The 24,153-nt window shown below is 44.6% G+C and overlaps 1 protein-coding gene across 1 annotated transcript; it reads right to left on the bottom strand.

Moving 5' to 3' along the window:
* Positions 1–649: 649 nt before the first annotated feature.
* On the bottom strand, positions 650–23,829 carry RFWD3 (ring finger and WD repeat domain 3). Its single transcript, XM_039721481.1, has 13 exons — positions 23,775–23,829; positions 21,005–21,362; positions 19,364–19,614; positions 17,581–17,678; positions 17,286–17,483; positions 15,014–15,105; positions 12,787–12,901; positions 7,931–8,159; positions 6,594–6,744; positions 4,236–4,412; positions 3,326–3,540; positions 2,852–3,069; positions 650–2,218 (listed from the first exon to the last, which is right to left on the bottom strand). Exons 2-13 carry the CDS (start codon positions 21,358–21,360, stop codon positions 2,075–2,077), a joined length of 2,244 nt encoding a protein of 747 aa, XP_039577415.1. The 5' UTR covers positions 21,361–21,362; positions 23,775–23,829; the 3' UTR covers positions 650–2,074.
* Positions 23,830–24,153: the final 324 nt, after the last annotated feature.

Raw genomic sequence — 24,153 nt, forward strand, 5'->3', positions numbered from 1 at the left:
TATTCCTGTATGGTGGCATAAAGTAGAAAACAAGTGTACCCAGAAAATCAAAAATCAAAGGACTACCTAGAAAACCAAAACATTTTAATTCTTTTTCCTGTGCATATTTAAAACTTTCAAAATTTCTTGTGGCAAGAAGGAGTTGGAGTTGACAAAACATAAATGATGCCTCAAAATAGCTGAGAACAAGAAGCTCATTGTACTAATATGGCAGAGAGCATCGTGCTCCTTCTGGTTTAGCTGTTACCAGAGACCTTCTCACAATATCATTCTACCAACCCTTAGTTCCTGATCATTGTTAAAATGCCAAAAATTCTCATATCAGTGAGTTTTCATTTAAAAGACATCCCATGTGTGTAGCCTGACCTCGCTCAACCCTTTTCTTTCCCCTCACCTGGCTGGATCAGAATGGTTCAGCGAGGACTCATTCACTAAATACCTCCATTATTTCAGCCTGAAGCTCAGTGTGACCTGGAAATAATACAAAGCAATAGAAACCTCACCTGCATAAGGCAACCTTTGATAATGCTCATAAGACATCCAGTGAATGTCACTGAGACCTACTTTCAAAGTACAGCAGCACCATTTATATTTGATAATAATAAACACTTTATTTTTACAGTATAAAAATAAAGGAACAAAATACTATACAGAAAAATATAAAGTTAAGTTGAGATCTTCTCAGTCCCATTTGAGACAAACAGGATCACATTGTGCAAGCCCCAGCCTTCAGTAAATACAATTATCCTGGCAGCTGAAGTGGTGGCACACTCAATCTGAATGGCACAGCTGCTGCTCACCACATCCAGAGGCAGAGGTGTGCCAAGGGATAACCTTCCAGCACAGGGAGCTTGCCCTTCAGCTTCCAACATCCTTGAAAGTTTGACTTTGTTACACATAAGATGGAGCTGAAGTCCCCCTCCCTGATCTGACCTGGAGATGAGTATTTACAGTGAGGCACAAAGAGAGCACCTGCCCACACATCCCTGGCTGTGATCCCACCCCACAGGCTCACATTTACACAAACCAGCAGCTGCAGCACACTCACACACACACAACTGGAAGCTCTCTGTGACCAGTTGTGGAGCTGTAAACTGTCATTTAAGGAAGACAGAAGGTCAGTAAAAACAAGCTGATGAAATCCCTGAGCTTTCACTGGTTCCTCAAAACAGAAAAACTCCAACTCTCCTATCCCCAAACAGCAGAAGCAGCCAGCATTCTTTTCCAATGTACTGGCTGTTTCACTACATTCCTGTCTTTAAAAAAGAACACTGTGGACTGCAGCAGCCAACAGTACAAGAATCATCTCCCTCTTCTTTACCTGTACTTCTCCAGTACTGTTTTCATTTTCCACAACCAAACTGTCCAAGTTTGCTTGCAGGTAAAGCAGGAAAGAGAGAAGGGAAAGAAGGCAGAGAATTAAGGAATTACAGTGCAAATTAAATGCTCATGGAAAAAAAAAACAACAGGAAGGAAAAAGGATCTCTGTAGATTTTTCAAGCCTGTTCTCTCCATGGCCCCTAAACAGGATCCATCCTTGTTAGGGAATAACTCCCAGCTGACCCTAGACCTTCAACAGAACAGTGGGAGTGTGCTCCCCATGGCACTGACCTTGCTTTCACACTGTGTATCAGCAATGCTACAAGATGCCTTTTCATCACCCAGTAATCACGGCAAGCTTCCACAAGAAAGTGCAGTGAGAGTCTCAGGTCTTCAAGCTCCTCTTATTTTATTCATTTGTAGCAGAGATTTGAAAGTCCCTGTGCTGCATCCACAGCAGAAAAAAAAAGTGCAATAACACACTGGAGACACTCCAGGAACTATTGCTGTGCTGAGGCAGCTTGTGGAGTTTTGACTAAAAAAATTGACAAAAGAAGAAATAAGGGCAGGCCTAAAGAAGAATACAGAAGAAGAAAGGAATTGCTCTGGGCACCAGCACATCCCAGTTCTTCCCCACTGACAGAAAGGTTCTGTAATGGATCCTGTCTCCTGTAAGCAGCAAGTGCAGGACTGAACTCTTGTGTAGGGTTATCAGCAGCATATTTGGACAGTCTGTGGCAAGTGTAAGGACAGCTCACTGCCATTTATAGATATTCACCATCTTCTCTGTCAGAGTAGCCAAGAGGTGGTTTTGGTTCACTTCCAAGGGGCAGATATCCAGCACAGGCAGGTCAGCTGGCAGCTTCTGCAGCAAGGAACCACTTCCAGCATCCCAGAGCTGTGGGAGGGACAGACAAGGTCAAGGACTGCAGGACTCTCCCCTCCTACCCAGAACAGACCTTTCTCCCTCCAGAAAAAATTTCCTCAGTTTACTCAAAGGACCCTTTCTCTACTTCCACACCTCACTTGATTGGTTTTTAACAGACTTGCAGCACAATGCCACCCTGACCCTCTCTGACCCCACCCATGAGCTCTCACTCAGCCTGTTGTCCACCTTCTGCATTTGGGCTGCTTTTTCATACAAAAGGCAACCCATGTCTTGTTCCCCATCATTCCTAAAAAGCTTGCATCCTTCTCCTGCAGTGCTTACCACACTAACTATCCCACTGAGTCTGCTACACCACCCAGAGGGCCCAGTTGTGCCACTGTGCCCAGCCCCATTCCCCTGGGGGACAAGAGGGGCTCACTGCCTACATGCCCTTTGATGGATGGGGACCACAGACCTTGCCTAAGACTGGGAGTCCCACACTATCAGGAAGCTCCATCTGCCACAGCAGTCCAACAGACCAACCAGCACAGGGTAACGTGCATGACAATTCCCACCAAATCACACTCACGCTGTGACTGAGAAGGCTTCTCTCCTAAGAACTGCAATAAACCCCTACACCACGCCAAAAGGAGCAAGACATACCAGAGCAGAATTGGATGCCTCATCACCAGCACACACAAAGACACTCCCATCATCCTCTGGGCTCTGAAAAATGGCATTTTTGGTCAGCAACTTGCAAGTGGGACCAGCACTGAAAGTCTGAACCGGGTTAGAAGAACACACCACATCTTCTGAGCCCTCTGTCAGTGGGCTGCAAGTCAGTTCCATCATCACACAACGCATACATGGGTTATTTTTACCTGTGTAGTAGAAATAAAAAAGTAACTTTTGAAAAATGTACTCACAGATAGGCTTTATCTGTAGGAATACAAGCAGCACCAGCCTGCAGCTGCCTTCTCTTGCTCACCCCCAGTTTTTCTCAATGTGCAGATGCTCATTGCTCTAGTAAGAGCAGGAGCTGTGTTTCTGCTGTGCCCACAGCACCAAAGCTGCTGCTGAGCTCAGCCCAGAGCAGGGAGAAGCAGTGCTCAGAGCTGCAGACACCCCAGTACGTACCAGGCCTGTAGGTGGCCAGGCAGTGCCGTGTGTTGATCTCGGTCTGGAGGTCGATGCAGCCTCCGGGTTCCAGGGCCAGGTGATGAGGCCGGTAGGAGTTGCCAGCTTTCTGTTCCCAAAAGCAGGCTCCTTCCAGGGTCCCAGCCAATATCCCACCATAAGGCAGCGAGGCTGAGGCCATCCGGGGCAGGTAGGACAGTGACACCATGGGGCACCTGGAAGGGTCATTGGCAAGAGTCAGAGCTGTCAGCTGCAGCTCTGCTGGTGTCCTGCTGCAGAGCTCCAGTTCTCCAACTGCACGGCAAAGAAAGGGCCTAAGCAGGCTGTGAGATGCTTCTTCAAGCAAGGAGTGCCAATGGATGTGTCAAGTATAAATTAAATCCAGCTTAACTACTGAGCCTTATGTTTTACAGAAGCAGCAGAGAGCATACATCAGATGAGTGCAAATCAGCGTTTGATCCCCAGAGTATAAGAAACAGAAGCATCAGAATTTCACATCTTTTTGTAGTTTGCCCTTTCAAAATTAAATACTAAACCCAGCTCCAAAACAAATTTAGCCCTTCTGTTTATACTGCACCAGTGGGTCTATTTCTGACCCTTGTGTGCCTTAAAAGGAGCACAAGTGCTTGGCACCTGCATAAGTTATATATAAACACCACACAACCTTATATATATATATATAGATATATATATATAGATATATAAATATATATAGATAGACTTCTCAATATAGATTTATATATAGATATATATAGATAGACTTCTCGCATTTGTGCTAAATGTGAATTTTTGAACAAGAGATTTACATAATTCAATTTAAACTATTGTAACTGTTGTGTGATTTATGGAAGAAGCTGTCTTTAACTTGATGCTTATTAGTTGAGAGGAATGATAAATCCTTCTGCCATACCTCGACTTCTGAGGGACCAGTTCTTGGACATGAGAGTTTGTGTCTCTGAGATCATATATCATGATAGAGCCATTGACCAGTCCAGCATAGACATAATTTGTATCATCAAGACACCAGCAGCAGCTCCACACGGGACGGCCAGCGTTGTATGTCTGCACCACAGTGTTTGTTGCCAAGCTGCAGAGGAAAAGCAAAGTGATGGCCAGTTGCACAAGTATCTACTGATGAGAAAACTGCACAATTAAAGTAAACTAATCTAGCTTTTTAAAGTCTTCAGACAAAAGCATCTCTCTTTAGACAGAATTCTCAATTGACTCCTCCTTTACTCCAGACATGAATCTAAAAACCCAAACAGAATAATCCCTTGGATATTGTCAAGTGATTTATAATTCTTCCAGGCCAGTGCTTCTTCTTCCAGTTTGATCTTTGGAGACTGGGAGAGGAAATCTCACAGCAGGGTCTCAGCTGCCTTACTGGCAAGAGAAAGCTAAGTTACTTTTCTGGAAACAATTAGGAGAAGAAATGTTGGTGTAGTCCCGTAATACCACATATTCCTGAGATCACAGGACTCCTCTCTTCAGATTACATCTCTCATTAATTATTTCCCCTCTTTTTACACAAGAGGAACAGTATTTATGCCTCAAAAGAATCCAGTTTAAGCAAGAGTGAGACAGTGAATGGCTAAGGACAGTTGAAAGTACATTTATAGTATTAATTATTCCTTCTACAAATCAAGTTTCTAAAGAAGAGAGTCCACAGAGGGGCACAGCCCAGAATAGCAGATGAAGCTGCTTTCAGATCAGGCTGTATTTGCAAAGGGCAGCATTGTCAACATGCATTTGCACACTGAGAACAGCACAGAAGACTGCACATATCAAAGTAACTCTGGATATCCTTTGTAACACATGTGCTGCTCCCTGGGGAAGGTGATTATGCTCAGGACTCCAGAGAAACAATTGCTCCCAGGTAAGTGTAAGGAGAACAACTACAAAGATCTAGCTGAGGAAACAGGGAGTTCGATACCAGAGCAGTGACTGGGTCAAAAGAACAGGAAGAAAAAAAAATCCCAAAACCAAACAAACTCACAGTTCTATTTTAAACAACTGCAAGACAGAGTAGGAGGCATAAATGCACCCTGGATAATTATTCTGGGGAGGATGACTATGAAATTAGTAACTAGAGAAGAAAGATTGCCAAAGAAGGACTATTCTTTCAGAGGGGGACTGAAAAAAGTATGAAGATGCTGCTTAAGTCAACACCTAACTCCAATACATTCTGGGATCAAGCACAACAGCAAGAGGATCACAAGCTCTGATGCAGCCAACCAGGCAGTGAGAGGCAGATATGGAAGTGTCTGGCTCCTTGTTGCAGTGTCTGCTAACTCACTCTTCAGATTAAGGCATGAAGATTATCAGCCTAATCAGTTAGAAATTTGACACCTTGACTTGAGCATCAGAGACAGTTTTGTTTACTTTTAACTAGTCTAGCAAATGTTTCAACATGGTTACAGGAAAGAAACATTCTGTACATTTCTGTTGCAGTATTAAGTTCTGCTCATTGCTTCACTTGTGGGAAAGAATTGAGACTAATTAGTCAAAAACCAGACACTTATCCTGCCTAACCCAATACTGACAGACAGATTGCACAGAGATGTTAATATAACTCAATAAGAATCAATCAGCCAATAAAGTTTTGAAGCACTGTAAGATTAAGACTGAAGAGCAGCAGAAAAGCAAGAAAACACACTCATAAGCTGCAAATTCTAACAGGACTGGACACATTTTTCTCTCAATCTCTGCATAATTAGTCCCCAACCCGCTGCTTTAAGTCTCTGCTAGCTCTAGAGAGCCTCTAGCACATGTTCAACAATGCTGTTTATGCATTTCATATCCCAGATGAATTCCATGTTCTGCAAGAAGTTTAAAATCAGTGAAGTCAACATCAGTGCAGGGAAAGAGCAGCAGAGCCCAACTATCCCTTATTTCTGCTTTATGCTGTACAAGCTCTCACACTTCACATTTCCCTGTAGCAACAAAACCAAGTGGACAGTAAATGTCATGTCCATATATTATGTTATTTATTCTCAACACAGTTGGCCAAGCCATGCTGAATTACTTGTTTTCCATGGGAAAATAATCAGAGAGAAGTAGCTCCATGCCACCTCCACCTTAAAGATGCAAAAGCATCACTAAGTCCTCCCCTCTGTTAGCTCCCACAGGCAGGAAGAACATGCAGACCCGATCTCATCTTTGCAGCGTCTTTCAGAAAACAGAATAGCAAGTGCTGCAAGACAGAACAAAATCCAACGCAGCCTCTTGCACACAGCCAAACTGTGCAGGGACAGGCAGCAGGGCTCACCTGGTGAGTTTGAGAGTGTTGTCCAGGGCAGCAGAGAGCATCAAACCATCGGCTCGAGTGCCGAAAGCCAGGCCCCGAATCTGTTTGCTGTGGATGGGGATGTACTGACTGCTCTTCAGGTTGGCCAAGCTCATCATCTTAACACCACAACCTGCCACACAAGAAGGGTAAAGCAGATTATTGAGGAGCAGCATATGCATAGAACTGGCTATTTTATACCAGAACTACAAAGTCTTGTATTGAAGCCTGTGGTGGGATGAACATGTAAGTTATTTGCTCTTCTGGGTAAGAACTGCCACAAATCATTCTTTAATTCAAATGGCAACAAAGCTAAATTTAAGGATCCCAGTCAGCAAGAGCAAATTCAGTACCACTGCTACAATTCTTGTTACAAAGCCTGCTGCTCTTTAGCCAGCTTCTTCAAAGACACTCTTGCACAGATAAAACCACAAAGAGCAGGATTACATGGCTATTTAAGAGAACAAGCATCACAGCAAAGAATGGTTACAGGTGAACTTAACCTGTGTGCTACAAGTGTCACCACAAAGCCTCCATTCAGAGATTCAGTCCTGGCTACAAATGCCAGAAAAATGAGACCAGTTAAATGTGGAAAACCACTTTGTTATGCCTAGATAAGGCACATTAACCTCAAACCCATTAACCAAATTAAGTAACTTTCATCAGTCAGAAAGCATTTTGCAAATAAGCGCTCTCAGACTCCTAATGCCACATGCATTGCACTGAAAAAGCCACTGGCACTGGGCCAGATGTCAGGTCACTGGCCCCTGGACATAACAGTGAAACAAAACCAGAGCTCCCTGTGACTTCTTGGTTTTCTATTTCCTCATTAGGGAACAGCACTTCAGGCATTCATGTTAAAAGGAGTTTGCTTTTGGTTGTTTTTTTTTTTTTTCTTTTTCTTAAGAGTACTGACAAATCAGCTGCATCAATTCACCTACTCTTTTGGAAGCAGTGTTTCTCACTTAACCACTGGAAGCTTCTCTGCAGGCCCCACTGCCTAGCCCCTTGCTCTTTCAGAAGGTCCACCTTGCAAGGATTACAGACACACCTTTTACCTTTCTGTGGATGTGGCATCCCAGCAGGAGAGCTGCAAACCCTCTGCTAGGACTCTGCCCTAGATGTGCCAGGGAAAAGAAGCTCCTTTGCTAGGCAGAGGTTTCCAATGCAGAGGCCAGATGAAGTATGGGGAGTCTTATGAGTATTCTCAGTCTACAAGGCACACGCAAAGGCCAAGCAGAAAAGCAAGGAGCAGGGACAAAGCAGAAATGGCATTAACTTATACTTCTGAACTCCCAAATGTTGACTTGCTTGATTACCAGGAATAAAAGTAGACTGTGGAGAAGGCTGTGATACCACAAGACAGCTCAGTGAGTCACAGTATGCCATCACTCTGCAGTTCCCAGTCTGAGACACCAGAAAAACCTTTTCCAAGTGGTACTTGCGCTGGCTCTGGCTGGAGGGGAGGCTGCCTGGCAGGCAGGCACGGGAGCTGCCAGGCTGCTGTGAAGTGCTCACATTGTACTGGGCCACCAGAGCCTTCAGCTCCTGCAAAGAAAAAGCCCAAAGAGCTTTAATGAATCACTGGCAGTGTAATCTTCTGTGCTCTCTGCTTCAGGTGCTCCAACTGTACTTGTTCTCAGATAAAAGAGGGAAATACAGTCCTCTTTCCATGCTATTCCTGAAGTACTATATTTCTAAGCTCATGGCTTATGACAGTGAGCAACAGAAGCATTCAAATGCTGTGTAAATACTGGCAAAATGTATTCAAAGTCTGTTATTGTATGTATTACACCCTGTGAAAGAGAGGACTCTTGGGCAACACATAAAAGCCAGCAACAACTATTACCAGATCAATGCTGTTTAGAAGAGAATGAACTGCCAAGTATTATGAGCCCCTAAACCACAAGAGAAAGTCAATTAAAACCATTTTCCAGAATTTCCAGAATACCCCATAAAAAAATAAAAGCCCAAGATTCAACACAAAGGGCGTTGCAGGAAACAAGTCAGTCTCTTTAATGACGATGACACTGTTCTTGTAAACCCTGTGCAGCAAATTCCAGGAACAACACAACTCTCAAGAGCTCCAGCTCTGTCTTCTACCATCTCCTCCCTCCTCCCTTCTTTTCCTCCACCTCAACTGATGAATGCTCAAGGATACTCAGCAAAGGCATGGCCAAGAACAGCTTCTGTGAAGAACAAGGTATTCTTTGAATTCCTTTTTCTTCTGAGATCATCAGGGCTGAGGTGGGAATGGAGCTAGTGGCATCAGCATATTGTGAGTCAACTACAAGTGTCCCTTCCCAAAAAGTATTCTGACCATCTTGTAATCCAAGGTCAAAACCAGACAATACAGAATCTCAGGGATATTTAAGAGGGAAGGTATGCTAAAGGAAAATTGCTACTTGCTTTCTGTTGTCTGAGAAACGCTGGGTCTGCTTCAAACACTGTGTAATCTTTAAACAATTAAGAGTCACAAGAATGGTATTATGAATATATCAGTAACTGCAAGTCAGCCTCAATACTGAAGCAGCCACCACCACTTAACCTGCATTGAAACAAAGGCAGCAATTTTCAAAAAGGCAAGATCAAAGTTCAAATTCTACATTAACAGTTATCAAGACCTGTAACTTTTGGAAGCTGCTCAAGAGAAGAGCAGTTCTGATACTTTACAGAGGTCTGATCTCTTTGGCACCAAGCACATTGCAAAGGTCCCAAGGGAATATAAAAATTTAAGTAAAGAAAAAAAAAAAAAAAAAAAAAAAAAAAGGAAGCTGGAGACTCCAGATCATTCCATTAGAGCAAGAAAAGACAAAACAACCTGGGCAAGGAAGAAGGGGTGTGAGGGTTGTCAGGATGCTTATGATGAAAGCTGTAGCTTCAGACTTAGAGTAACCAGTAAATCAGTCAAAACACAGGTAACTTAGAAGAAAGTAACTTCTAATCAAAAATTTAATAAACTCAGTATTTCTAAAAGGTGAGGGGGGAGACCACGATCACTGGGGATCAGAAGAGATTAAAATTATCTGTTGCTCTGGGGACCTTGCAAAACTCTCCTTGTCACCTGCACTCAACATTCAACTCTCACACAAGTTATTAAAAAGGAAACCAGGCAATTAAAATCACAAGGATTATTAGTACAATGTTTACATTTAAACACAATGGACAAACCCAGCAGAACCAGGAAGTCTTACTGGAGGCACATCAGCAAGGTGATTAAAAATGTTCCGCTGCAGACAAATTCCACTAACTGTGCTCAAAAGAACATTCTGTTCATTATGTAAAAGCCTATACTTTCCTTTAAGATTCTCTGCAGAGCTTCCCTGATGCCTGGTGTCAACTAATGGCCTTGAGAGCAGACTCCTCTCTCTGCACATGCTATGGTTGTCTCTACATTTCAGCTCGCCTTTGCAGTGATGAATGAACACAGTCACACTGGGGGGAAAGAGTGGGCTATAGGGCTGAAGTCTTCCTGAGGAGCATACAGGAGAAGGAGCACAATGAATAGGAAAGGAAAACACCAGCTACAATAAATTCAGAACAGTTTTGAGTTATTGGGTTACAGCCCTAATAGCTGATATGAAGCTTTCAAGACCAAGGCAGGTATCCATGACTGTCACTCTCTGGCTGTTTCCCACACCTGGCACCTGGCACTGCACAGCCCCAGCCCTGCCTTTAACAGAGACACACAGGACAACCTCAAGCTGTGGTGCAGCACTGCAGACATTCCACCTTCCACCTCCATTTGGGGTTTGGGCTCAAAGGACATGGAGCATTTCTAATTGGTTTCACTATAAACCACAGCAATGAACTACCAGCTTCCACTTCCCCATACATCAACTGAAAGTGAACACAGAGATCACAAAGATGAACAATTTTTATTCAATAAAATAATTAGCCTAATTTTTCTAGAGGTATTGAATACATAGACCTTTACTGATATTTTGCCATTCAATTGTTTTTTTGGATGCTCTGAAAATCCTATTTTAAAAAACCTTTTCCATTACATCAAGAAACATAAACTGATCTCTGCAAGGGTCACAGTTACATTTGCTTTCTTCTCCACAGCAGCATGCAGTCTCCTGTAAATTCCCTGCCAGTCCTTCTTTTCTTCCTCCATACCCAAACAGAGCTACTGCTTCCCATGTGCAAAAATCAGATCTCCTACTCCAGCTGATCAGTGATATTACTGCTAGAAGGCAGAGATGGTTTGCTTATCATGAGCTACTTTTACTGAAAATGCTGGCAGATTCAGGAGGAGTACTGCAGTAGCTCACATTTAATTCCCAAGTTCTTTCTGCTCCCAAATGAAAAATATTAGGTAAAAGTAAAGGTGTCAGCAGCATTGGTTCAAAACACAAGCCTGAACCTCTGTGTGGTGGGTAGGACACAGCTCAGCACAGCCCCCACTCCCGAGGCCTTTCTTCCAGAGCTCTCCTCATCTTCAAGTTCATTTCCTCATGTATTTTCATACAGCTAAAGACTTAAAAACCATCAATTTCCTAGTTTGAATAGCATCACATACTTCAATAAAAAAGTACAATGAACGAGACTCTTAATGGGTAAGAGCACAGAAAAATGCATACAAACCTAAAAAAAGGTCACAACTAGTGCCATGACTGCTGCTGGGCACAGCTCAAGAGCATTAGCAACAAAAACCCCTGAACAGCCCAACCCCACACTGCAATCTCCCAACCAGGACTGGGCTAGAAACCTCCCAATCTAAATACTTCTGTGCAAGTAGTTACTTTATGAGTTCTCATAAAACAAGGAACTCATTAGGCATCTGCTCAAAATGCAATCAAACAAGTTAAAGAGTTTTGTGGACTTCCTGCTGACTTTTCTGCTCCCCACTATATTGTTTTACTTTCATTTTATTCACAGTATAAACAAGCAGCTTAAAATTGCTTCCAGCATTTGCATTAACCACTACAGTACAATGATAAACGCAGTAATAAATACTGAAACAGAACTTAAAGAACACAGAGTACTTAATCCTTATAACATGTGACTTCAATTCAGTTAGACTAGATACTCCATCATTTAAGACCAAATGAATTGCAGGAAAACATTATGTACCTGAAATTTTATCTTATTTGCATTTTTCTTAAGCCAAAGTTTGAAGTGGACCAATTTTCTTATTGGTGATGATGAGCAAATGGCTTCATGCAGGAATTTAGAGAATTTAAAAAGCCTTATCTTATGTCATACAGGAAGACTTCAGCAAAGAGGATGTTGTTTAATGTACAGATATGAATAGCCAAGGCTATAAAAAAAATTCCAGGAATAAAGAAAAGCCTAAAAATAAGCAGGCTGCTGGACAGTGAGAGGATATCATCTGCCTCATTCAACAAAAGGTAGCAAACTGGCAATGAAACAGACTTTTGGAAAACCTAGTACTGGTGGAATACACCAGGTAATTCACAGTTGGAAGCACTGGCAGAGTCCATAATTTATAGGAATCCTGAAAAAGCAGCTAGGATGGGTTACAAAGTATCTCAGTATTGCATAAACCAGAAGGAAGCAGTCATTTAATACCCCATCATTTGCAGTCAGTAATTTGTGCTCTAAGAGGTGCCTCTCAGCAGCTGCTCAGCCCATGTACAGCCTCCCCTGTTTGACAGGCCAGGCCCCAGGGTACCAGAAGGTGTTAAACTGAAATGTTGAACTAACCTTTAAAAAAAACCAAACCCCTAGGGTTTTTTTTTTCCCTTTTGATTTTGCAAGTAGCCATGCCTCTTCACAAACTGCTTCTCAAAGATTCTTGACTAACTAGTGATAATAGGTTGTATTGCAGGTTTACTACAGAGATTTCCAAAGTTTATTTTGATGCAACTACAAGAAAGATGAGGAGACTAAGTCTGGTTCTTTATTACCATGCCTTTCCAGGCACCACAAAATCTGGGGAACCTGCAACATCAGCAGCCAAACAACTCTAGTGCTGTGCTGCAAGTTCAATTAAGTCTTAAAAGCACAAGAAAAAGTCAAGAGCTTTTGTAGCACACATGAATATTCCAGCCCAGGATGTCTTCACCAGCTTGGGATGATTCACCAATTGAGTTTACTAAATCTTGATTACTAAAACTGGAATCCTGTCTTCTCATCTCTAAGGGAAGATGGAAAAGGCAGGCTGAAGAGAAAGAAGCACCCTGTGTATCTGTAGCATGAGTCTCACCTGAACTTGCTTGCGGAGTTTGCTGCACTCATCTGTCAGCACCTGGAGCTGGAGCCGGCTCTGTGCAGATTCCAGCTCTGCCTGTCTCCGCAGCATTTGCTCCTTTTCTAGAGAGCTGGAGGAACGAGAGGAAAGCAATCCTTAGGACTAGGTATTATCTTGGGTACTTTTCTGGGCTGTCAGCTCCTGCCCTCTGACTTCATCCCACCATATGTCCTGTTCAGGCAAATCCACATCACAGAAAACCTGGTACTGTGCTAACCCAACACATTCACCTTGAGATATTCAGTTATGCAATTGTTCTGAATGACTCACTCCAAGTATTGTTCCAACAGCCTTTCTCCTCATCCCCTCCAAAAGGACTAATTTAGTAGAGGAGAGAGAAAAAGAAATCAATTTTCTTTCCCCTAAAGAAACACTTAAGCAAATCCTATACCATCATGTCCATGTAATAAACTGTGTCAGTAACACAGCACATCATAATTATATAACAGCAAGATCTTCAAGCGTGTCTCTACCACCAGTAGCTAATCTTGTAGTTTAGGAAAATATATCTGCAGCAGAAAAAATGACAAATAAATTCTCTGTGAATGCCCATAAAGAAGATCCACTTACTACCTCACCTTGAGCCCAAAAGTGCATACACACCATTTAGCAGTACCACTTTGGTTAGGTTACTTGAATTTATTTCTCTTTCATATAGGCTTACACAAAGGAATAACTAAAGTGGGGAGAGAAATACCAACACTCCTTAAAATTAGCTGTACACTTGGTCTATGTTGCCCACTGCATTCTGTACGTCAAAAGCTGCAATATTCCAGTTATTTCTGTCATTCATGTGCAGGGAGCTCTAGCTTGCCTAAGTATTTTGCAAATGCAGAGACCTAGCCTTGCATGTTCCAAAGCACAGAATTCTGTCTTTCCCTTAAATCTTTTTAATATGAATTTTTTTCCTGTAGAAGAAACAGGTGAAATGCCTATTTAACAATCACAAACACATTCTTTATGTCAGTCCCCAAAGGCTGAAGGCTGGTGGGTTTTTTGAATGTGACAAACAAACCCCATGATCTTATACCTAATTTAAGACTAGGTGCAAACAAGACTAATGCATGCACACACACATCTCTGCTCCACTCGTGGCTGTGTGCCAGAAGGCAGCCACTGCCAGCAGCTCCATGGACACACAGACAGTCACTGCTCCCTGCCTTACAACAAAGGCAGAGGAGGGGCAGGGCATGTGGGCAACGGCTGCACTGAGGTTATGAGACACAAACAGAAGTCAGACAACTACCCCTTCATGAGAGGTAACAAAATTTACACACCCAAATGTCTTCTGTGCTTTTGAAAAAAAAAAATTATTTTTCTGTGTTAATGCAGTGAAAGAAGCATCACCCTTCTAAAGGTACACTTCAAACACCATCAGCTCTGGCAATCTGAGAGAAGAGAGATTCTTCCCTTCCTGACTGTTACTCCTCAATAATTTCTGATCTATAATTACCAGGATAGTGAGGTTTCTGTTGAAAAACTGCCTTGAAAGAACAGTGGCATAGTTGTAGACATGTGAACAAACCCCAATTAAATTCTATTCAACACAAGACTCAGAAGAACTCAGATATCTGCAGCCTTTTCATTTCAGAATATATCTGTGACAGCATCTTACTGAAAAGAAATGAGTCCCCATTTTCATACCTGCTTTTCCCTTTTTCAGTACAAAGTCTACATTTAAGTTGGAATGGGAAGTGGGAGTCATAGTAATGCTTGCTGACCTTTTGCAAGTAAAGCTACATGAAGAGTTTGACAAAGCAAGATGGAAAGTGATTCATATGAGGTATTACTCTGTTCAATGCATACAGAAAAGGTGGCAGAAAAGGTCAGCTGTTCACCCTCCCTGCATTCCTAACCATGCCTTGCTTTTCCCACCTAATGATGAATTAGCAATATACAGCTTTTTGGCATCAACTTTGCATGTTCTCCCATGATAACATTTCAAGATACAGCACAAGGCAGCTTTTGCTGTTTCAGGGCCACAAAATGCAAACTGAAGAATTCTGTTCCAAAAGAAAATTAAGACATGCAACGCAGCAAGGCCTTGGTTCTTTAAGGTAGCTACACTCCTATAAACCCCAAGGGAATGCACAAATTGCTTCAGAGCATGCAGGAAATGAAAGCAGGGAGTGGAAGGCAGAGGGCAGCTTTGAGAGCAGGTCCTTCAGGGGAGGCTCCGTACCTTCTCATGCGCTCCTGCTCGCTGGTGTCCAGCGCGCGCAGCGTGCGCGCGTACAGCACCACGATGTCGGAACGCTTGGCCTTCTTATTGCACTGAAATCAAACACAAGCTCAGGTCATTGACAGCAATTTAACTATCCAAACTAGGCACCCCTACCAGTCCCTAGGTATGGTTTTATTTAGCTCTGAAAGGAGGGGCTTTCTGCTGGAAAGCAATGCCACAAACACAAGTTTGCAAGATGCTCCCTCATACAGACACCAGAGCTCTAAGCAGGGCTCCAACTAAAGCTGCATATCCCACTGCACCTTTAATAATCCATCTCCTTGCCTCCCACTAAATGTATTCTGCTCATGCACCAGCACAGCAGCAAGGTCAGGTAAGTTCCAGGGACTTTTTTGTCCCAAATCAGACAAAGACGTGAAAACAAGAAGATCTAGAACAAAACACCAGCCCAACCTCAGGTCTGAAAACACCAAGACTAGATGCTTGATCAGCAGACAAGGATTTAGGAACCCCTGAATATACTCCAAACAATTATTTCTGTAGTACATTCCTTTAATCACATTGCACAGGCCCAAATCCATACAAGTTTTCCAGTGTTGCATGAAACACTGACATCTCACTGACTTCAGTGACACACAGGGAGTCAGATATTGCAGTAATTTTATGCATCTAGCTGCAATCATTTAGTACATTATATTCACCTTAAAAAAAGGCAAGCTAGAACTTGCAGATGGCATAATTTCTTCCAAGTTTGTTTTGCAAATATTCTTTGTTGATGAGAAAAGAGGTAGGTGAATACTCAGATCAAGTAACCTCAGACAAACATTAAATAACTGTGTATGCTTCAAATGCAGCCTTGTCTATTTCTTAGCAGCACAAAGTTATCACAAGCAATAGTCTCAGAGCAGAAAACCTCCCTCCCTTTGTAAAAACTGTAGTAAATGGCCAAAACAGTTTTCCTGGCAGCCAGCAGCTGCCACTGGCAGGTCAGGAATGCTGCAATTTCACAGTAACTCACACTCAAGCCACTTAGTACACAGACCATGCACAGCAGCTCTGGGCCATTGAACCAGAGAATGCCCAGTTGCAAAGGAGGGGGACTGAAAATAAAGGGAAGATGATTTAGCTTCAAGGTTCTCTCCAGAGCAAGTTCTCCCAGGAACTTTTTAGTATTTGTATCACTGGAAGAGAAAGAGGGAGCAAACAACCCTTGAGATGTTAGCGTTCAAGAAGAAAGCAGTCACAAAATTCCACAGAGTAAATACGCCAGGCAGGTCCCAGAATTCTGTCTGGGCCTGAAGTGGGGGAAGGAAAGCTTACACAGAATTGACAGGGGTAAGAAAAATCAACTTTTGGCCTTTGCTATGGCAACAGAGATTCTTTAGGTTTAGTCACAGCACACGTCAAGAGGAAGTTTCTTGTTGAGAGGAGGGAATCCTGCAAAGTCAAGCAAGAATACAGAAGCTCTCAAAATGACAAAGCCAAAGAAACCCTGGGCTTCCAGCCACCGACTCGGAAAGTGCCAGAACTGAATCCTATTTACAAGGTACTCATTGACCTATTTTTTGTCAACATTCCTTCATGGAAAAAAGAAGTAAGGAATGGAAACACATCACATACAAGTGTAGACTTTATCAAAGGAGATCAGTATTAACCATGGAAAGAAAGCCTTCAAAAGCTGATTTACCACTTGCAAAGGGACATTAAAAGATGTAACCTGGTTCCCAGTTTGCTCTCTGCCAGCTTCCTGAACAGCCTGGTCCTCTTAAAGGCTGCAAAAGCAGACACAGCTCAAACCAGAAGATTAATCAACTGAAAACTTAATTAGATGATCTTTAGGGTCCTTTCCAACCCTCACCATTCTGTGGTTCCAGAACAGTTCTCAGACACATTTCCTGTCCAATAACACAGTCTTTATGCAAAGTTAATTGTGTCTAGGAATCCATCTGCCATTTCCATTCCAGGTGGATCTCTCCAGGACCAGACTGGGGCATTCTGAAACCATTTCCAAGTTTAGCACTTGAACTCTCAAACCTTTACCTCTACTACTCACAAATGCTCTACTTCAGAGACAAGATCCAAGTCATAACCCATCCTTTAAAGTACTGCTAGCTGTTACTGGCCTAACAACATCAAAGTAATGGTGGGGTTTGTTACTTCTGACAGCAGCTTCACGCAGCAACCAGCTGTAACACTTACAGTGTTACATCTGAGGCACAAGAAGGCACACACACAAGAGCTTTCCAGTGCACATAAACAGCCACGTTACCTGAGGGCACTTCCCTGCCTGTCCCCTGAGCCACCTCTCGATGCAGGTGTAGCCGAAGAGGTGCCCGCAGCGCAGCGCAGACAGACGGTGCTCCCCAGCATTGGTCCACTGCTCAAAGCAGATTGCACAGGTATCTCCTTCCTCCTCATCCAGAGCTGCAACAGGAACTGATGGCTCCAGTTTCTTTAGTGGAGTTGTCTAGGATTAAAAGTTGAAAAAAAGCAACACAACTGTTTCAGAAAATGCAGCATTTATCGTATATAATCTGTCTCCAAAAGCATTTAGTTCACCTTACTTGCTTTTGCTGGACTTCAGCTTCATCCTCATGACTTTCATGTACTGCAGAAGCTGGAGACAAAGCTTGAGGTGGCTCTGCTTGGACCTGACTGGAAACTAAAGAAAGCATTGCTTAAATAACCTGATTGATAATGGAGTGAAAAGGAGTTTTCCTGCTTTGATCTGAAATCATCAGGGCACAGGTTAAGTAGTGACATATCACAGGTTCTTAAAAAGCTTCAGATCAGTGCCCTGGACACATTCTGTGTATGAACAGTAGTGCTGAATAATTTTATGTTTTCTTTTATGAAAAGCAACAGAATTTCAGTGAAAAAGGAGAGGTCTTTTAAGGACAGAAATTGTTATCAGAATTTTCTGACCTGCACAAAACAAACAGACCTGGTCTATAGTTAGGCTGATGTAAGATTATATTCCTGCATCATTATGCCCTGAGAAAGACAGACACCAATACCAGAAGTTGCTTTGCCAAGGGATCTAAGCATGCATATTTCATGTGCCAAGAAAGCATTTCCCGTATGCTGGCTGTCCATTCACTCTGACTTCAGCAGTTTTCCAGCTGGTAATTGTCTGAACTACCAATTCTGCTGGTATTCTCCCTCTGTTTTTGTGGCGGGCCTCTGTCAGCCCATCTGTTCAGGCATGGGCACACTGAACTGCTATGTGGAGATCACCACCACTAGCACAGCAAAAAAGGCAGAAATCACTGCCTCCCCTCTAGCTCCTGACAAAACAACAGTTATTAATCACATTTAGGAATCAAGGCATATAATCTCCATCCAGGGGAAGTATCACCTAACCCTGGCTAATGTCAGTAAAGTTTTCAGCCTCTGTGATTCTGGGCTGTAAGAGGAGCCACTGGCTTATATAAGCAACAAGGGAATTCCAGAAAATCCAGCAGAGAGCATATGTTCACACAATAATATACAGCACTTAACAGCTTGAGCTCCTGTCATGTGTAAAACTAGCCCAGAGCAAGCAGAATGGATCTGTTCAAAAGACATCTTGTAGATGTACCCTTTTAAAAAAGGTAATGAGGTGGGCTGGCCAACCAAAACCAAAACTGAGGGCAGAGAGTCAATCATAAGGACATTCCTTAGAGACTGAAGTAAAAAGATATCCTTGTACTTGTATTCTCTGGGCATCAATAACCTTGACTAGCAAGTTAACTATTTGTCACTCTTACATAAACTGTGCATGCTAATCACAAAAAATGTCACTGAAGTGTGTGTCAGCCTGTGAACACGAGTTTAGATAAAGAATCGTGAGACAGAAAGAAATGAGGAAAGAAAAACAAAAAAAGCACCTCCATCTCATCAGCTAAGTGCCACACAGGAATGAAAAATAAACGGAAGCAGACTGAAATATCAAATTAAAAAATACTGAATCAGATCTTTCTCTGAAAGCACTTGCTGATGTCCAAGCTGTGACCTGATGTCTTCAATAGCACTCCTCAATAATAGATGAGAGTGGAAGCATGGCAAGCAATAATCTCTACATTTAAACTACAAATAATCCTGGAAATGTTCAGAATAAGTAGCAGTCTGCAAACACAAGAAGACTGTATTTAACATTACGGTAGCAATCACCCATTGCTGCTGCTGCTGCTTCAGGAGCTGCTTGCCAGGAAGCCGTGTGGCAGCAGCCTGCTCCTGTCAGCTGTGGGCACAAAACTCTCTGAGCACCGTCTGTTGAGAAGCTCAAAAGGGTTTCCCTGCTCAGTTTTCAAACAGCAAGAGAAGTGTCTGAAATCAGTCTCTACACAGCTCCAATACAGCACAAACCTTCTGAGCTCGCTGCTGGAGGAGTCTCCTGGGCTGATGGTAACAGTGGTGGTGCTGCTGCCTCCACTGCTTCCTCCTCCTCCTCCTCCTCCTCCTCCTCAGTGCTGCTGTCAGAGTCACTCAGTTCTATTGTCTCGGCTGGGGGCTGTGCCTGGCTGTCCCTCCCAACACGGGAGAACTCCGGGTGTGGAACTGGTCCTGCAGATGGCTCTTGTGTCCTACTGAGCTGGAAGTAATGGTCCAATGCTGCCCTGAGTCCAGAAACACAAGAAACAAAAGCCACAGTCATTTCAGGTAAGCTAAAGACCCACCATGTTTCCCCATGAATGTTTGCAGGAAAATTCCCAGGCTCTGCCTGCAGGAAGGTGTCACTGTTATCAAGTCAGGCCTTCTCTGGTAGGGGCAATCACACAGGATAGACCACATTGTGAGCAATCAGCAGCATCAGCAACAACTCGTTTTGCTCAGTTCAAAGAAAATCTTCTCATTACAACAATGATATTGCCTTCTTTTGGGGGAGAAGGGGATGAGAAAAACAAAGAGTAACATTCACTAATAATCCCAAGGAAACTCCTAATCTGTCTCTCCAACAATAACTCAGCCCTGGTTCCTGAAGGAACTGGTACTGTGAAATGCACACCACTTGGATCAGAGCCTCATTCCATTGACTACTTTGTGCTCAGTCTTTCTACTTTCACTCTTCTTTTCTACTGGAACTTCATCCCTAAATAGAAACATCCTCCCCTCTCCCCCATCAGTTCAGCTATCATCTCAATTATCTTTCAGATTCAAAGGAGTTCCTCAGGTTGCCTTCCAGGCCTAACAACTACAGTGACCTTCACAGGCAATCTGAGGGCAAACAATACATTTGTGTTTAATCAACTGGGAGGAGAGGAGCTCTTGGTCTTGCTGAATTTAAAAGCAATGCTTCAGTTAATTATAATTTCACCCTTGGCATGTACAAAAGCCAGAATGATGAGAGAAAAACAAATAAACTAGAAATTCGGATTTCTTTCTGGCTGGAGAGCATCCCCACTCATCCCCCTTTAATCCCATCCAAATGGTATTAAATAGAGAGGATTTTTTGTCTGAAAGTAAAAGCCAAAAAACAAAACAAAAGCCAAACCAAACCACCAACAAAGCCCTACAGAAAAAATATCAGTTTGTATGCTTGTGAAAGTTTCTGCAGCAACTGTCACCAGTAAATGCAATCAGGCAGACCCCAAATCAAAGGTGAAATGCAAACCAGAGCACAAGCTCCACTGGGCTAAATGCTGGCTGGAACTGCTGAAAATCAGTACTGCAGCAGGAATCATGGACAGGAATCTGGCTGTGCAGAGGGAACAGCAGCAGCACAAGCTCTGCAAGCAAAATTCAAAATGTAGAAGGGCTCAGAAGGAAATATCACCCCTGCCATCATACGAAACAGGGGAATTCACTTAACAAGGGCAAAGAACCAGAAGAGACCAAAGGGAAGAGATCAGAAGTTGCTGTGCTATTACTGAACTTCAAAGGTAAGTGAGGCACCCTGGATTGGGCCCTAGCCACACACCTGGGCTGGGCTCTGCAAGCCAGGACCGTTTGAACTGATGCTGGACTTGATCAGAAAGCAGCTCAGACCCAGTTTCATTTCTGCTTTACCTGGCACTGGGTGTCCTCTGGGAGCCACCGAGTCTGTGCTGCCTGCGAGCTCTCCTGGGCTGCGGCAGGGGCAGTGCCTGCTGCTGCTCCAGCGCCCCTCGCAGCCCCTGCAGCCCCCTGCGGGCCCTGGCAGGACTCGTGTGCAGGTCAGGCTCTGCAGCTGCTCCCCCTGCAGCTGCTCCGGGTGTGCCATGGTCAGCAGGAAGGGCTGCAGCGCTGCCTCCTCCTTCCCCCGGCACAGGAATGTGGGAGGAGAGCGCCGTGGGACCAGAGGGCTCCGGGGAAAATGTCTGGAGGGTCTCCACCGAGTAACCAGCCACTGGTTGGAGATCAACTTCCATCTCTTCTTGAGCCATTTCTGCAAGGAGTTGAAGAAAACTAGTATTTACTTATAACCTTACTTGTAGCCTGATGGTAGCAAGAGCCAGGTACAGCGCTCAGTGACTAAAAATGTTTTTAGAATTCAGAGTCAAGAGAAAATTTGTCCTTTGCAGCAGAGCTAAACCACAAGTCAATACTCACGTGTGAGCTGGGAGCACCCTCCCAGAGCCCTGGGCTCAAAGTCTTTGGCTGAACAGCAGCTAGCACCAAAGGCACATTGCAAAATCAACTTAAATAAGCACTTGGATGAGTATGTAAAGTTAATGTTTTCTTGCTGCCATCATTTACTTGCCAAGTAAATTCATGTGGATCTTGAAGAACAGTTGGAAATAGCTGAGACTCTCCAGGTGAGCAGCACTGCACAAGCAGCCGCAGACACAGCCACAAACAAGCTCTGTGACAGTCCTTTGCTGCACTGCTCTCTTGACTGATGTCCAAGTTTCTTCAGATAAAATTGCTTTATTGTAACAGATCACTGTGACCCTTACCCACAGCACACTGAACAGCCCCTGAGGTATTTACAAACACCAGGCAAAAACCAGAAAGGGCATGACATGTGCAGAGCACATGTGACTGAAACATTACTGGTACCAAATTATCTGCAGCATCAGCATTTGTGGATCCATATTTAGCCCAAGACTGCATAAACATGAAATTTGCAGTAAGACTGCAAATATATTTTGCAATCTTAAAGGATGTTGTATAAAGATGGGCTGCCCTTCTACATCTTTGGCAGATGGATTTCAGGTTACCTCCAGAACAGGAGTACTACCTCAGGGTTTGAAGAAAAACAGAGACAACATTAATGTGCATTATTAATTCTCATGCTGCTGTCAGCCACCAAATTCAGAGCACTTTGGCCACGCTGTTCTTACAACACAAAAAAGTTCAAGATTATCTCATTAATTGAATGAGCAGATTCACCAAAAACTCAGAAGTCCTTTATTGGAAGAGTTGTGTGGATTCAATTCTGCAAGGTGCCGGAAATCATTCACATTCTCCAAAAAGTAATTAAGCAATCATAAACTTGAAAAGCCTTGGGAGCTGCAGACCTTTAGCACTATTCAGAAGCCCAAAGCACAAACACCAGTTTTACCAAGCTGGTAAAATTCACCCAGCTGTATAAAGAGAACAAGTGCTGGTTGTGTATAAAAAGTAGCTAGAAAATGTATACGAGAATTAACAAAAGAGGTTGTACTAAGGCTCAAATATTTTAATAGATATTTTAAGTCTAACTTGTGAATTTCATCATTTTTATCCTGACTGCCAATTCAGCAAGAGAACAAGTGCTGGTTGTGTATAAAAAGTAGCTAGAAAATGTATACGAGAATTAACAAAAGAGGTTGTACTAAGTTTTAATAGATATTTTAAGAAAGTCTAACTTATGAATTTCATCATTCTTATGCTGATTACCAATTCAGCTAAGCTGGGCCAAAAATAGATGTTACCACCTCCCACCAGAAGAGCTGCATGGCCAAGACATGGTCACATTCAACAGTCAGGTACTGCATCTCCAGTACTGCGTTCATGATAGAATTGCTACCCAAAAGTATGATAAACCCTTATTTTCATCACAGAATCACGATGTTAAGTGTTAACAAAGGCACAGTCCCAAAGGGGCAGGACACCTCCCAGCAGGCTTTATCCAGCCTGGCCTGGGGCGCTCCGGGGCTGGACACCCACAGCCTCCCCGGCCACACGCCCCACGGCCCGCGTTATCCGGGCGGCTCACAACAGCGTTAACACCGGCACTGTCGCGGTTAAATGCTGCAATCTACCCCAGAGGGTTACCAGCCAGGCCCTCCCGCGGCGGGCGGCCCGGGCACAGGAGGAACCCGGAGCGCCGAGCGCGGCCCCGGGAGCGCGCCCGGCCCGGCCCGGCACCGCCTCGGCACGGAACCGCCCGAAACACAGCGAGACGCGCGCTCCGCGAGCGGATCCTCCGCGTCTCTTCAGAGCTCCGGAGTTTAGAGACGAGCCCGGCACAGCAAGGCCACGGGAGAGGGATGTCCCCGCTCCGGCAGCCGCAGCAGCCCGGGCGCTCGTGGGAACAGCCGTGCTGGGGAACCGGGCCGGGCCTGGGGATGGAGCTGGGCCGGGATCCCGGCCCGGAGCAAGACACCCGGCCGGGGAGATGGAGCAGTACCGGGATCCCGGCTCGGAACAACCCATCGGGCCCGGGGCATGGAGCAGTGCCGGGATCCCGGCCCCGGGGGATGGAGCCGTGCCGGGAGCCCGGCCCCGATCGCCTCCCGGCCCCGGGGGATGGAGCCGCGCCGGGAGCCCGGCTCCGATCGCCTCCCGGCCCCGAGGGATGGAGCAGTGCCGGGAGCCCGGCCCCGGGGGATGGAGCAGTGCCGGGATCCCGGCCCCGCCGCCCCTCGCTCACCTCCGCCGGGCCCAGCCGCCCGCTCGAGCGCCGCGCCGCCCCGCCCCCGCCGCCCTATTGGCTGGCTGCGACCCCCGCGCCGGCCGCCATTGGGCGAGTCGGAGCCGTTTCCGCCTTCTCATTGGCCAATCGCTCTGTCCGTCTGTTCAACGGGACTGGGAGCGACGGGACGGGAGGCAGGGAGGTGCGGCGTGCTCTGATTGGTCAAAGCGCCGCAGTGAAAGCTGGCTGATTGGGCAACGAGACCCGTGACGGCGTAGGGGGCGGGGCAAGAGCAGGGGAGCGAGTTTTCATTGGCGGAGACGCCGCGTGGCGAAAAGAGCGGGAACAGCAGTTCATTCAAACCGGGAGGGGCGGGCCCGGGGCGAGCCTGAGGGAG

The sequence above is a fragment of the Passer montanus genome, unplaced genomic scaffold (genome assembly GCF_014805655.1).
Source record: "Passer montanus isolate IOZ18808 unplaced genomic scaffold, ASM1480565v1 scaffold45, whole genome shotgun sequence".
Classification (NCBI taxonomy): domain Eukaryota; kingdom Metazoa; phylum Chordata; class Aves; order Passeriformes; family Passeridae; genus Passer; species Passer montanus.

What these genes read in the sequence shown, in the direction of transcription:
- RFWD3 (XM_039721481.1), bottom strand. Translation starts at nt 21,360, where the DNA reads ATGGCTCAAGAAGAGATGGAAGTTGATCTCCAACCAGTGGCTGGTTAC. An exon ending in CTGGTCCCTCAGAAGTCGAG is followed by an intron (nt 3,541 to 4,235) that starts GTATGGCAGAAG and finishes TGACCCTTCCAG; the next exon opens with GTGCCCCATGGTGTCACTGT. An exon ending in AGGCATCCAATTCTGCTCTG is followed by an intron (nt 2,219 to 2,851) that starts GTATGTCTTGCT and finishes TCCCTCCCACAG; the next exon opens with CTCTGGGATGCTGGAAGTGG.